The sequence below is a fragment of the Chiroxiphia lanceolata genome, chromosome 5, assembly GCF_009829145.1.
Source record: "Chiroxiphia lanceolata isolate bChiLan1 chromosome 5, bChiLan1.pri, whole genome shotgun sequence".
NCBI lineage: Eukaryota > Metazoa > Chordata > Aves > Passeriformes > Pipridae > Chiroxiphia > Chiroxiphia lanceolata.
This window is the reverse complement of record NC_045641.1, coordinates 13,604,869-13,619,472: the sequence shown is the minus strand read 5'-3', so window position 1 is coordinate 13,619,472 and position 14,604 is coordinate 13,604,869. Positions and strand designations below refer to the sequence as shown.

Genomic DNA, 14,604 nt, shown 5'->3' with positions numbered 1-14,604 from the left:
ACCGAGAATGTAGGAATCCTGTAACCAGGGAAGAACAAAGAAAGAGGAAACTAGCTCCTGAACAGATCTGTAAGGATATTCAGAAGAGAAAGGGGGAGACCAGACTCCAGTTGCCATTACTTTTAATCAGACAACAGTAAAATGCAAGACAGTGCTGATAACTAAGACCCACTTGTACTTGAGGCAGGAGTTTGGCAAACCATCATTTTAACAGTTACTTTACTAAAACATCTGGAATAAACAAACCTTTTAAAGAAATATCCATTAGCTTCAAATTGTTCTCTCAGCATGAACTTTCCTCTGTATTCAATAATAAGTGCATCAGGAGGCAGGTCTTTGGCAGCTTTTAAAATTTTCTTGTTTTTTTGCACGTAACTCTGCAAAGACACAGATTCATTTATGAAGTATCAGTATCATTTTTCCACTATTATTAACAGCAGATTACACTTTCACAACTACTAAGAAATTTTATGTGAATTAAAAACCCTTCTAGTAAGTAAACCTCCAGACTGAAGTGACCAAACTGTCCTGTTCCCCTACCAATGTGACTAGTTATGAATTTAGATTAAAGGAATGCTTCAGCCCTAGTTCTCCAGCACATGGTTGAAAACCAACTTATTCATGTTCTCATAATTCAGGTACTGTATCCCTTAGTGCACTTAACTCTCACCATGACTAGGATGAATTGCTGCACTGTTTTGCACAACACTTTCAAAAGGCTCCAATTCCTTCAAACAAAACAAAACATGCAGACATAAAATGACATTCACAATTCATTGGAAAAACAGAACAGGAAAGTAACATCATAACAGAATCCTGAGAGAGTTTCCAAATTTATTTGCATGTCTTTAGACGGAAGGACGGCTTTTAATTAAAAACCAATACATACCCTGGCAATTAGTGAACTCACACCTCTCATAACTGTCATCACCAACCAAAAAGGAAGTAGCCTCTATGTAGGCAAAAGGCTCTGTAAGTAGGGATATTCCTCTAAGGAGGGTGTCCCATATGCCATGATGGTCTTCAAGAAAAAGAAGCAAAGATGCTTCCATTAATCTGCTACAGTAACTATTCCTCAAGATTTCTGCTACAAAGTGCTATGGTCTTTTACATGGCTCTGATTTTAAGCCTGCAAGTAACTGAGAGTAAGGCTAAAAAAAGACATTGCACATTTTCTTCATGAACTAGAAATCACAGGATCATGTGAGTAAAAAAAGAAAAAAAAAGTCAGTATAAGAAATATCATTCATGAACATTCAGAACACTTACCACACCTTAAGAAAAATGTAGACAATGAACATGTTGATACACATAGAAAAAAAAAACCAAACGGATTCAGCCTCTATGCTCCTATCTATTCTAACCACTCCTTATATTCCTCACAGAGAAAACAGCAACAAAGTTGACTGCCTGACAAAAAACAGTATACGGACAATCCAATGTTCAGGCTCTAACACCTCAGCTACTTTTTAGGATAAATGATATGCTAATATAAACATAACCAGGGATGATACAGAATGTATAAAAATAAATTTCAAATTCCGAAAAATGTTAAAATTCTGATGTTAAATCTCTAGGGGTTTTTACTTGGTTTTTTTTAAAGGCATCTTTATGAATATTTTTTGTCATGGCAAACAGAGTACGTAATAACACAACAAGGCACCGCTCATTACCTCTACTGGAGGTTTGAAAATCAAATTGCTGGTGCTGACTTCCTTTTTGTCATTTCCATTGCCTAATCTCAGAGCTATTTTTTGTGCCTCCCTCTGGACACCTTCACTGTACTGGTTATTATTTGCTTCTTCATAACGATCCATCCATGCCTTGATTTTATTTTCCCATCCGAAGTTTGAAGTGTCAGTAGGATCAATCTCTGGAGCTGAACCCTAAAAATTAAAGTAAGTGACCAGATATTAGGAGGCAAGTTATAAAAAAATTAAAAAAAAAAAAAATTCTACAAGAAGACACAAAATGAAGGGCAGAGGTACTGACTGAATTGATTTAAGGTTTGGTTTTTTTAGGAAGTCTAGTATAAAGCTCTGTATTACTTAAAAACATTCAAGTTGAATTCAGTCACATCACATTTGTTCAAGAATTTTATTTCACAAATATCACCCAAGTTCAGGAATACATTCCCTCCTCAACAAAGATTCTAGCTTTTAGTGGGATGAGAATGGAGAGTGACACTGTTTCCTCCCACAACTGCACTGTATCACGAATCTATGAGTGCGGGAGTTGGAGGGTCACATCTCCCCGCCCACTCAACTTTTGTGAACATATGCAAATATACAGAACTCCAGCTTTTATCCTGTAATACACAGACTTGGTTTTCCCCTTTTAACTTCAAGGGTCATGCTGTATCTTTTCTTCCGCTGCACAACTTACTAAACTTTACTAATCCTACACCTACTACGTTAAGGTTGTGACTCAACGTCACAGGCTTTGCACATATTTTTCCCTCCTTCTCTGCTCCTCACTACACAATTCTCTTCTGCAGTGCTTCAGATCCTTTCACTTTTAAAGAAAGTGCCATTGTACCTCCAGACCTCACAAGCAGCAGCCAGGCTGCAGCCAACCAAAGCTCCTTATGGACAGCAGCAGCCAGCCAACGCTCCCTTTTCTATCCACCTGAGCAGAGACACTATTAAATATTAATAAAACACAAGTAGTTCAGCAATTCAAATTACCTGTTTACATTTCTTTTGTGCATGAAGAAAACCATACACACAAACAGCATTAAAAAAGGTGTGATGCTAAGAAAACCATGAAAAAAACCACAATGGAATCTTAGGAGCACCATATTCAAAAAAACCCCCCATACAACAGAGATTTTTCTTCCCCAATTCAATCTTCACTACTCAGATACCGCATTTTATAAATCTGAAGCATAAATTGCATCCCACTTGTTTTTATACATCCCAAGCATGAACAAACTATGGCAAATACCTAGTTCTCACACCAGGCATATTTTTATCTCACAGAAAATTTAAAGTCTGCTGTAACACTTAAATCTTACAAAGCAGACCTCCCAGCATGACTCCTCAGGCTCTGAAAGTACTAGTGAGTGGAGTCCCATCAGATGTATACACGGAGAGTATGACAAAGCAGAAATGCTAATTCATCTTTCAAATGCAATACAGATATCTCATTATTTTGCTGTTTAAGAGTTATAAAAAGCTGGAGCTACTAAGTTTGAATGAGATGTGTACTCAACTTTACTTCCTTATATAGCACAAATGAGCCCCAATTCATCCACTAGCTCTTGAAAATTGCCTATTCTCAGGATAAAAATTTGCACTACATTATTTCAGTTAAATTCCAGGACATAAAGATGTAGTGCATAATTTAAAATCACTGTGATGCATATGTAGTACATTAGTTATCAAGAAGAGAATATCTTAGTGCTTAATGTATAGTCCCAATTACATTCTTAATGCTTCTTATTATTTAAGTAATATACAATTAAGGTTTGACACAAAACCCAAACAAAATCACATTACCTTTACTCGTGAAGATTTCCTGGATCCTTCTCGAAATGCCTGGAATAAAGTTAGATATATATATTCACTGGAAGAAATACAAACTCTCTTAAGGAATTCAAAATCTATTAACAAATTAACACTTTTCAGTAAAACATGCAAGATGAAAACAACAGAACAAACTATGGTGAAATCTCAAGAAGGTAAGAGGTTACATATCACAAAATGCATTTTAAAAAAACAATTCAGCATTTCAACATAAGCCATAGGAGAGTCCAGGTACCTCTACCCTTCTCCCACATTACAACTTGACTCTCTAGAATTTCAGAATCCAAGCCAAAATATCAGAGGTAACAGAATAACACATGGCAGTAAATTTGTGTTCAGAATTGTCTGTTGAAGAGGAAACAGTTTACTAAAAATTTCTTACAAGACATCAGTAACTAATTCTGACTTCATTTAAAAGACAAAACTCTCATCCAAGCCAATGAAACAAAACTACAAAAAGCAACTTGATTCAGTAGGTTCCATGTACTTTTCTTCTTCATATATATTTTGTCTTCATGTATGTGATACTGTTTACACCTGTAGCTAAACCATATAATGTCATTAATCCTGTTTAACAAAGCAGTTTACTGGTTAACTCAGGGAGCACACTTCCACACAATTTCAACTGAAATAAATGGACACAGAGTCACATCAGGACAACTGATGGCAACCATTTCTGAATGTAAAACAACCACAAATGAACACTTTAAAAGAATTCTTCTTTGGGCATCCCAAAGCCTCTTCTGTCCATCTCTAACTATATCAAATAGTCCAGTAAATGCAATTCCTGATGTGAAATTCTGCCTCAATTATAAAATTAAACTTTCATAGCTAACATATATTAACTTGAAATAAGTGGGGGGGGGGGCCACCAAGGGAAGACATTTACTGAAGAGTAATACATTTCAAGCTAAAACCAGGTGTTAAAATAGTTTGATTTTTAAAAACCAGTGTCCCTTGCTAAGAGATGTCACACAGTTATAATTTATAACACAGAGTAATACAAGAAATTACATTCACTTACTTTTTTACATTTTGCTATGGTCTGTTCTTTCTCCCCACTTTTTTTCCTCTTCTTATCATTGACTTTTGTAACTCTTGTAGCAGTTAAAGTAATTGTCGTTGGTGTATGTTGAAAAGCAGTATACAGTTCCACAGGAACCTCATCACCACTCTCTGTTGCACTGGTATCCCCATCTTCGAAACAAAGAATATTCTATAAATAATCAAGTACTGCAGAAAGGACATTCACTAGTTACTCTACATCTGCCTTCAAAACCCAAAAATTCATACTGACAAATGCTCCAAGCACTCATATGCAAAGTTGACCAACAGCTGCAACAGCATGAAAATGAAGAACCAAGGAGGAACTGGTAATTAACAAATGTTTGTAATGCCAGGTAAGAACCAGATCAATTCCATTTTTTGAATGGAATTATAGCACCATATTCCATTATAAGCAAAATTAGAATCAGAACAAAAAAGGTTAAAAAAACATATCTGTTAACTTGTTCACTTATATTTAGCTTTTACTTGAAATATGGCATTAGGTGACTGTATTCTCAGATGACTATATTCTAGAAGGGATTAAAATTAATGACTGATAAGCATTTCTTGTGAAGCCCTATTAACTAATCCCATGTAAGTCATAATCAACTATTTCAGCTGCAATTTGCAGTATCAAGTGCTTTTTTAGGATAAATTTGTCAATTTAGCCAACAGTCCTTTCTACTCAAAATCCCCTAACAGTAACATTCTGCTACTTGGGGAAAAGAAAACGGATGATGACATATGAACAGACAGATATTTTTTCTCTGTGCTGTGCACTCAGAGACCTGAAGGCCAAAGCCTGAAATTTAGCATTCATCAGCATTTATGTCAAACACATATCCTGACCTGAAACAGGATTACCCTAGTTCTGTCAAGATGAAAGGCTGTGAAGGATGGCGAGGACTGGAAGAGAGATGGTGCACACAGATAAGTTCATATGTGCTCAGTACAGATCTCTTGGATTTTAGCAGCTTTTCCAAATATTCTGCCTTCAATAAATACACTTCACACTAAGCAAAACTTTTTCCTCAAACTGCACAGATGCCAGATTTACAAATACTTAATATGAGAGGAGAGAAAACATTCCTTCTGAGCTCAGAAGGATGTTGCCTTAATCAGTGCACTCAACAGTCCTAATTCTTGAAGCCTTCTTTACTAAATAAAGAACTCCAGCTATTGGTTACTCTGGATTTTTCTTGTTCACAACATTCCTTAACAAGATTCTTCTGTGCATAGTAAATAATCCTATTTTACCATCTTGGTTGTTCTTTTCAACTATTTGTCAGGTACATAATTATGTTTTATGAATTAGGAATTGATGATGATTTCTGAATCTGTTTACATTTCTGCTGAGAATATTTTCTGAACTAGAATAGAAAGCACATAGAAAGAAGAAATATCTAACCAAAGGTGAATGAACAGCAGAATAACCAAAACCTGAGAAATAGAAACCCAAGGACCTCTTGAAATTGTCAGTGTCTGTAGTCCATACACTAATGCCTGCAGAATCATGATGTCACTGCCACACACCTCTCCCCCTTGCCCCAAACCCCACAAAACACTGTCTTCCTTAGGGAAGCAACATTTCAACATTGTTGTCTACACTGTGCTCTAACTTACTGTAAAGAATAATTACCTCAACTGAACATATAATTACATAGAGTTGTTTTGGGACACTCCTTCCTAACCTACATAACCTGCTTTCACTTTGAAGAGCCTTAGTAAAGCACACTAAGTGAAGATCATGAGTTTGCATGTCAGAAGGCAAGATACAAACTCACCAAATTTCACAAAATTATGGGCCCAGATTCATTTACCCATAGGCAGAAAGTGACCTCAACAGCAACAATTTCAAGACCAGGCAGCTTGAAGCAACATCCTTGAATAAGTTACACATCTAGATACTTTATCTTAAAAAAACCCAAACAAAGCAAAAAACAAAACAAAAAAAAGCAAAAAATAAAAAACCAACCAAACACAAAAAAACCCCAAATCCAAAACATCCAGTATTCAGCTGGGTAGGGGCTTAACAAAGGTGCTCCCTTCACTGAACCACAGTACACAATCCAATGGACAGTAAGTTGCATCAGAATTACACTTTTATACCAGAACAACAAAAATCAACATCACCACACAGCTACATCACCACATAGCTACAACCACAGGCCAAATACTTTGCCAGAAAAAGATGTGATGTGGTTACACACAGAAATTTAGGACACACAGTTTTGTATCATGTGAAATGTTCATCCAAAAGCTATTTTCTTGAAGCAAACCAACTGATCTACTACATGCTCCTCACTGTTGCTAAACCAGCAATATTTTAGGTGTCTTTACAATAAAAACCACTGTACCGTAAATTCCCATATCTAAATGAAAAGTCCTATATATACACACTCATCAAAAAAATCTAAATAATACAATCTTACCTTTTACCAAACACCTGTAGCTTAACAATAAGCGGTTACAAGGAACATTCTGCTACTGTTGAATATTTAAAACATTGAAAAGATGCATTTGAATTGATGTCACTTTTGCTTTTCCTAATTGGAATCCTCTATGAAAACTGGCCCTCTTACTGATGTCTTGTGATAGTTCATACCCAGAATCACTAAGTCCTCCTGAACTGTGTAACAACCGTCAACATGAAGTGCATTTAGCCAAGGTAAAGGTGCAAGCAAACACATTCAGGTTACGTATTATAAATCACAATAATCAACGCTACACTTTGAGTTTTAGACTGAAGAGGAACCAGTATTTGTCTTTATTTTTAACTCTGGACACTTTAGATCTACCACTTAGTAATCTCTTTTCCTACTGAATGCATATAACAGATTTAAAAGACTGATCATCAGGATTAAGAAGGGTTGAACACTAATTTCAAAGGTACAATCCCTTCATCTTCTGTTAAGATTTTTAATTTCTCTTCCACTAAGTTTACTGTAAATGATCAGACAGTGTGCCTACAAATCCCAAGAGATGACTTAAATAGCTCAGACCATCAACTTCCCCTATCCTGTATGTAAACTCAAGTTCACCCTCACAGTATCATCCTATCCCTCAGTGAACGCATTAACTCCACATGAATTATAAACCTACTTGCTCTATTCTTTAAATAGTCAGCAAAAATAATTTTAAATTCCAAAAAAATTTTAGAATTTAAAGTTTTGTTGACATAGTAGGTTAACAAAAACTTCGTAAAAGAAGTTTGGTTTCATTAAAATAAAACCAGAAAAACCACACGATTTAGTTTTATGAGTAAGACATTAATGCCCTTAACAGATTTCAGGCAGTTTAGCCCCAGACAACATCAAGTGTCAACTGCACCAAGAAACACAATTAAGCCAGACCACACACTTCAGATTTTCTGAAGGCATGTATACGCTTAAGTCTGTACAGTTGATTTATACGTATAAGCTTTACTGAGGAAAAAGCTTTAAGTTTTACTCACCTGACATATTTTCCCTTTTCCTTCGTTGCAACAACACTGCCCTTTCTTTATCTAAACTCCTGAAATTAGAAAATAAATCAGTGCATCCAAGTATTAAAACAGATCTTTACCATTTCCCAATGACTATTACAGAATAAACAGTAAACTAACTGCATGTTCAGATACTCAGAAAAACATTGGTTGTGCACTGTTCCATTCCATTTTGATGGAAGGCACATACACGTATCCAAACCACTTGAAAACAAATCACTTGCAAACAGAGACTGACAGTTGATCCAGGGATTACAGATAAGCAGGCATTACACCATTTTCCTGCAGATTCTTCAGAACAATCATCACAATACAATACTGAACAAATATTCTACAATGACAAGGTCCAAACTACTTCTCAGAAAAAAAAGAATAATTTCTTGGTATTTAAAATTTTCTGAACATGTTTTTTTTGCTGTTTAATTAACAATCTGCAACATAAGCAACAACAGCATTTTATACTCTACATCACAGGACAGCAACTATGATGACAGTCAGGTATGACCTGCCTACCAGTCAGAACAAAAAGCCCTCCTTGCCATGTCATATGACTGCAAGTTGGGGAGAATAGGGGGTGGCGCTGGGGAGAGGAGGAGCACATGCAAGTACTTGTTCCAGAGCAAGAAATCCTCCAAGTGATCCCTGCAGCATATTAGAACAGGGCCATAACCTGAGAACACTGCTGTTAAGAGTTCTTAATGTATGACAGCCATGAAATGAAATATGGAATGGAATGTCTGTGTATCAATCTGCCTGAGAAAGGATCCAGGAATCACTGTTGTTTTCATATGCATTTCCTGCTGCCTAGTGAAGTGAAACAGTGACTACTGTGCACAAGGGAATAGAGGCTGGTAAGACTGCCTATATCAGAAATGTAGCTCTTTAACTAGAGTTGTCAGGACTATGCTACATGGTCTGTTTTATCTGTTGGTTGTTAGAATAACCAATTTTGTTTTCCCCAACAACTCCTCTTTTTCATATCTCTACTCAATCCACTTTAATTTAGAATTCAAAATAAACCGAACTACTCACCTGGGTTGACAACGTTCACACAGATATATGTCAGGAATATGCTGTCTGTCAATCCCCATACAGTCAATGTGCTGCCAAACACTTTTAGGAAGAAAAAACAAAACCTCAACTTCTAAGCACAATTTTAAAAATTATGTGCACAACACACAGAAAGCAAGCCGTTCTTTTTTTTTCTCCATCATTTTTGATCTTTACTCAAATTGAATGCCTAAAACTATATCTCAGTCACCATTTTTGCCACCAGTCTGCCAGCTGACCCATTTTCTCTCTTGGAAATTTTCCTCTAACACCAGAAATAAAACGGTAAATTATCACAACAGAGAACGAGACAGACAAATACCCTCAGCAATAACACTTATGCTCCACACAGCAAAAAGTGTTTTGGTTTTAAACAAAAGGATTCCATTTTCTTTTAGGAATAGATATGTACTTTTATTTTTATATACAGAAATAAACAGAAAGATACAGGTTTATTTACTTACATATTTTAAGAGAACATATAAAACATACACCTGGCATGACTGGTAGTACCATTGTGCAGCACAGAAAAAGAGCTTTAACTGATTCCCACAGTCAGGGAAGAGAGGTTGCTTGCTGAAAGCTAACCTAAAACAGTAGTTTGTGTTCATCCCTGCATTGCTAGAAGGATTAGGGACACAAAAATCGTTACCTTCTCAGTTGTGGATTTACCACAATTCTTTCCAACTCCTCACAGATAACTGCTTCTTCAAAGGAAGCAGACTAACTGGTGACTGCCTACAACTGCACTGCTGAGAGAACACCTTAATATGTTCCAAAATAAGGGGCAAAGGTTATCAGAATCAAGGACCATGAGAAATGACCAACAAGCTTGTTACGTAAGCAGACAGAAAAACGGAACTCAAATTAGTGTTTTAATTAGCTGTAACAATCATAAATACATGAAGATCTAATAAATTCAGCAGCATTCATTAACCATATTGAATGCAAAAACAGAGGCTAATATTTAGTAGAAACATGAGATTTGTCTTCTCCTGATAATTTTTCCAACTCCAAGTATTTAACAGCAGTCTTCTACTATACTATGATCAAATAGGTGCTTAAACATAATGACAAAAGTTTAAACATTTAACTTCAGTTTCTCCAGTAAGAATCTAGGTTAGTCTTTTCATACTTATTAAAAATTCTTAAAACTATATCCTTTGAAAATTAAACAGTTCTTATCAGAAAGATCATGCACAGAGAAATCAATACTTGAAAAGCTTCTTTCATGTTATTTTGCATCCTTCAAGTTACCTGATTTACACATACATAATTCACCAAGATGCTTTACTAGTACATGCAGATGAAGTGATTCCTAGGTCTTTGTTTTATCATAGTAACAAACATCTTGGACAAAATACCAGAGAGACATCCTTTTTAGAGAGAAAAAAAGATATGCCCTTATTAAGCTGTAGTGCACAAGTAAAGGCACTAACAAAAGAAGGAGTAGTCAAGACAGACTGGAATAAAGTATAAAATACTCACTGGCCTTAATCAGTTATCTTACCTATTAGAAAAACCACATAACCTACAAACTCTTTTTTGATGGAAGGAAATTCCCTATCCCTGGACATAATTAAAACATCATTTAGTTACACTTCCTTCAGTGCAGCTTGAAATTTTAAGTAATTTTTACCTTTTAAATTATTTTAATATTCATTACCTGCATTTGTCACAACAGATCATATATCCATCATCATGTGTAAAGCCACAAATGCATCTGGTAATATCAGTTCCATAGCTTCCATCCTCTGACGTACTGATGGTAGTAGCACTGGAGGTTTCATCAAAGTTGGGAGTGGTAAATATGCCTACTTCATTCTTGCTTATAAGCACTGATGGAGGAGGAGAAGCTGGAGGCGTTGGAGGAGGCCGAGCACCATAGTTATGGTCCTAGATTTTTGTTAAAAGATAAGTTATAACAACTCATAAATGCTCATACACTGATGGTTATTCAAGTCCAAGTGGCAAAGAACTTCAGAGAGTTATTTTTTAGGGAAAGGTTAAAATTTTATTTCTATCATTATTCAATCTTATTTTATAACTTCTTAACTATGTTTTAACATGTAAGCGCACTATGCTCTGTATTCTACTGCTAATCAGCCATCTTTAGTCAACCTACCCAGCTCCCAATAAGACACAGAAATATAAGCATGAATCAGTTTTCCAGTTAAGAACAGCAGATTTTACATAATATATTTTGTACAGAATACTTAAGCACAAAACTTACTGCATAGGGCAAACCAATGTAACTGTGTGAATGCGAGCTGCTGGTATACAACTGGTGCGGATAACTGTTCGATTTTTCAACTACCACAGGGCTAGCTTCTACAGATTCTGGTCTGCAAGGCAAAAGACAGATGAAGAACAAATGCAATTAGGATGTAATTTATATTAATAAATTGGAAGTATCTGCTGCACAACTTCTAATTAATTCCCTGCTGATTCTGTTTAAAGGCGCATAGAGGGGCAGGAACAAACTTGCACCCCTCACTCACAACAACCAAAAAAACCAAGAGTGGTAACAGAAAAAAAAAAAAACCAAACCACACTGAGCAGTAACAGAATCTGCAGAAAGGAATTGTGACCGAGGACTGAAGCTGTAATTCCAAGCACTGCTCATGGATAGAGCCCTGCAGTGACACACAGTGGCAGTGACAGGGCACCACCCACACCTACTGTTTCCACAAGGAGAAATCCTAACTAGGGCAAATCTATCTAAAGGAGGTAGTTTCTATCGATTTATCTTTAAATAGAAAGAAAAAAAAGTGCTAACAGTTTGTGAGAGAAGGTTTTGTAATCAAAGGCAGGGCCTTCTTCAATATACAAACTATGTGTCATATACACTAAACCACAACATGAAAGACAAGAAAGATAAAGGAATACTAAAACAGGAACAAACACAATTTGAGCACAAGAAATTATACCTTTATTACCTTTCTTCAGCAGTTACATTCATGAGTGCCTGCAAGCATACTCTCATGACTGAGAGAACTTGAAGCTTTTTCACTGCACCATACAATTCAGTCACAGTAGGACAAATGAATCCAGGTTACCTAAAGTGTCTTTTTTTTTTTTTTTTTTTTTTTTTTTTTTTTTTTTTTAACACTGAAAAGCATAGCAAAATATAAACATCTAAAACTAAGGTGGCTTTGACTCCCATCATAAATCAGGCCTGGTTCACTTTTCTAATTTTATTCTTATTACAAGTAGAGTCTATTTCCCATCACATATATCTTACTAATTCCTTGAGCTGATTTTGAAAACAAACTCGGTATTTCTGAAAAGGAATAGAGACTGATATTTTTTTCTTAGACATTAAAATATTTAATAGAGGCTTTCTTATGCCATGAAGCTATACTAGCTTGATTTGAAGGACACCAGCAACCTGTATTTGTTGGTAATATGTTTTGTAAAAATATAATTAATTATTAGCTTTCTCAAAACAAAATACAGCATTTTGACATCTATTTGAAAGTGTTCTACTAAAGGTTTTGGTAGGTCCTTTCTTCTCATGAGCTTTTCCCCATGTGAGATTACTATGTGACAGAATTGTTTAAAAAAACCCTCTATTTAAAAGCACTATACCGGGAAACTTCAGTTTCCAGAGTGCAAAGAAAAAAACCTTTTTTTAAAAGATCAGTGTCTCCAACAGTTGCCTTTTGCAGAGAGTGAGCAAACGCGTGAGCACACAAATAATATGAAGTACTAACATTAAAAATACGACTCCTGACTAGCATGCGACTAACTCTGACAACTTGCTCTTTGTTACCTCACAAACCCCCCAAAATTCTCAATTACTTTCCTATACCACTTCACAACTTGAAAATATGAATTTATTCAGAGTTTGCTGGAATTAGCTTCTAGAAGCAGCTCAGAACTTGCCAGGTTTATCAAACCCATTACTACAGAAAACCACAAAAGATGAAAAAGCTGCACCTTTCCAATCAATTTGCCTTCACCAACATAACACATTTGTGTGGTAATACTCATACATCTCTTCTGTCACCCAGTTAATCCTTCTGATGATCAAGCCAAACAAAATGCCAATGAATGAGGCATTAGCTACCCTCCATCATGGCTAGGTCAGAAATCAAGTTCTCTTTCTCCTGTACATGAGTCTTGACCACTGCATCGCTTCTACCGCTGTTCTTCACCATCTCCTGAATGAGACAAGTGGTAGCAAAGTTACTCTTACCCACTCTGCCTTCAATGCTCAGCCTTGGTCTTCTTTGGATAAACTCAGTTTTCAGAGCAGGAAGGTTTACTGATACAGGACAGGCAGGGGGAATTCTGGTACAATTCACCCTTCAGCAATGCCACAACTAATTTAGGAGAACTTCCTTCATTAAAAATAAGTATTACTATGACCTAAATACCAGCTACTTTAACGCAGGAATATGCAGTGAAAGATGCCAGAATGGAAGTGCCCTAAAAAGAGAGGTCGTGTATTTCATCTACTATCTAAAAAAATTGAAAAGATACTCTAAATCTCTTGCAAAATCTGAGGCAAGACAGTACAGCCTCCTCCCTAAATCCATTTCTACCTACTCTAGCAATTTATAAACCACTTAAGAGAACAAAGTTTAATATTTAGAGGCAAAAGTTATATTAAACAAAGTTTAATATTAGAGTTGTGGGTAGCAGAAGCATTAGGCTTCCAAAACCAAAATACATATATCTTCAACTATTTAAATACTCATAAAACAGATTCAGATCACAAGGTTAATAAGGAAAAAGCACAGCTTTACTTGAACAAGGAGAATCAGGAAAACGCTGGGAGAAAAATCAGGTGATACAGAAAAGCATTTCAGTATTTCATTAAAAGAGTTGTAACAAATACAAATTTAGAGCAGAATCGGCCTAACTGGGGGGCACAGATACTACTTTAATTTATAACAGATGCTCACTAGAGCTCTGAACATAACTGCTGCTGTTCCATTTATCCACTACACTGCACTGGGCTGGGGAAGGAGGTGGCAGAGCATTCACTGAAGCCAGAAATTCACCATCACAGGTTTCCTTTACAGTCAACAGAAAAGTGATAAGGATCCCCTAAGCAGTACAGAATGAGTATCGTTTCTCCAGAGAACCACACACAGAAGTAACGTTGGCAGACAGGTCACCAAATTCCTTATCACCCCCGTCACGCCCACGTGCATGACCTTAAAACAGAAAACACACATTCTACATTATCCTTTGTTCAAAGGTCAAATCCTTCTTCTGAAAGGGGCATCTCAGAATTGGACATTCAGTGAAGGAGTACCCCTTGGTAAAACATTTAATTGTACAGATGATTAAAGCAGGAGATAACACAATTTAAAAATCAGGTTTTAAATTTTTGGGGGACTCAAGTAGCAGGGCCCAGGCAGCAAGGCAAAACTACTGTATTATACACCCCCCCCCCCAATCTCACCATTGGTGTTCTTATAGGCATCCCAAGAAGCAAGTTTTCAAGAAGAGAAGTGTAAGCATTCAGATCTGTGAGAACAC

At 36.2% G+C, this 14,604-nt stretch overlaps 1 protein-coding gene across 7 annotated transcripts in view; it reads right to left on the bottom strand.

Moving 5' to 3' along the window:
- Positions 1–14,604, bottom strand: part of KMT2E (lysine methyltransferase 2E) — a 62,167-nt gene that overhangs the window by 24,954 nt on the left and 22,609 nt on the right. For all 7 annotated transcript variants that reach the window (XM_032687834.1, XM_032687833.1, XM_032687832.1 and 4 more), the window contains 8 exons: positions 11,342–11,453; positions 10,775–11,004; positions 9,091–9,171; positions 8,029–8,087; positions 4,552–4,724; positions 3,501–3,539; positions 1,674–1,886; positions 247–377 (listed from right to left, as the gene is read on the bottom strand). In XM_032687834.1, coding sequence (XP_032543725.1) covers positions 247–377; positions 1,674–1,886; positions 3,501–3,539; positions 4,552–4,724; positions 8,029–8,087; positions 9,091–9,171; positions 10,775–11,004; positions 11,342–11,453 — 1,038 coding nt within the window. The remainder of the gene's footprint in view (positions 1–246; positions 378–1,673; positions 1,887–3,500; positions 3,540–4,551; positions 4,725–8,028; positions 8,088–9,090; positions 9,172–10,774; positions 11,005–11,341; positions 11,454–14,604) is intronic.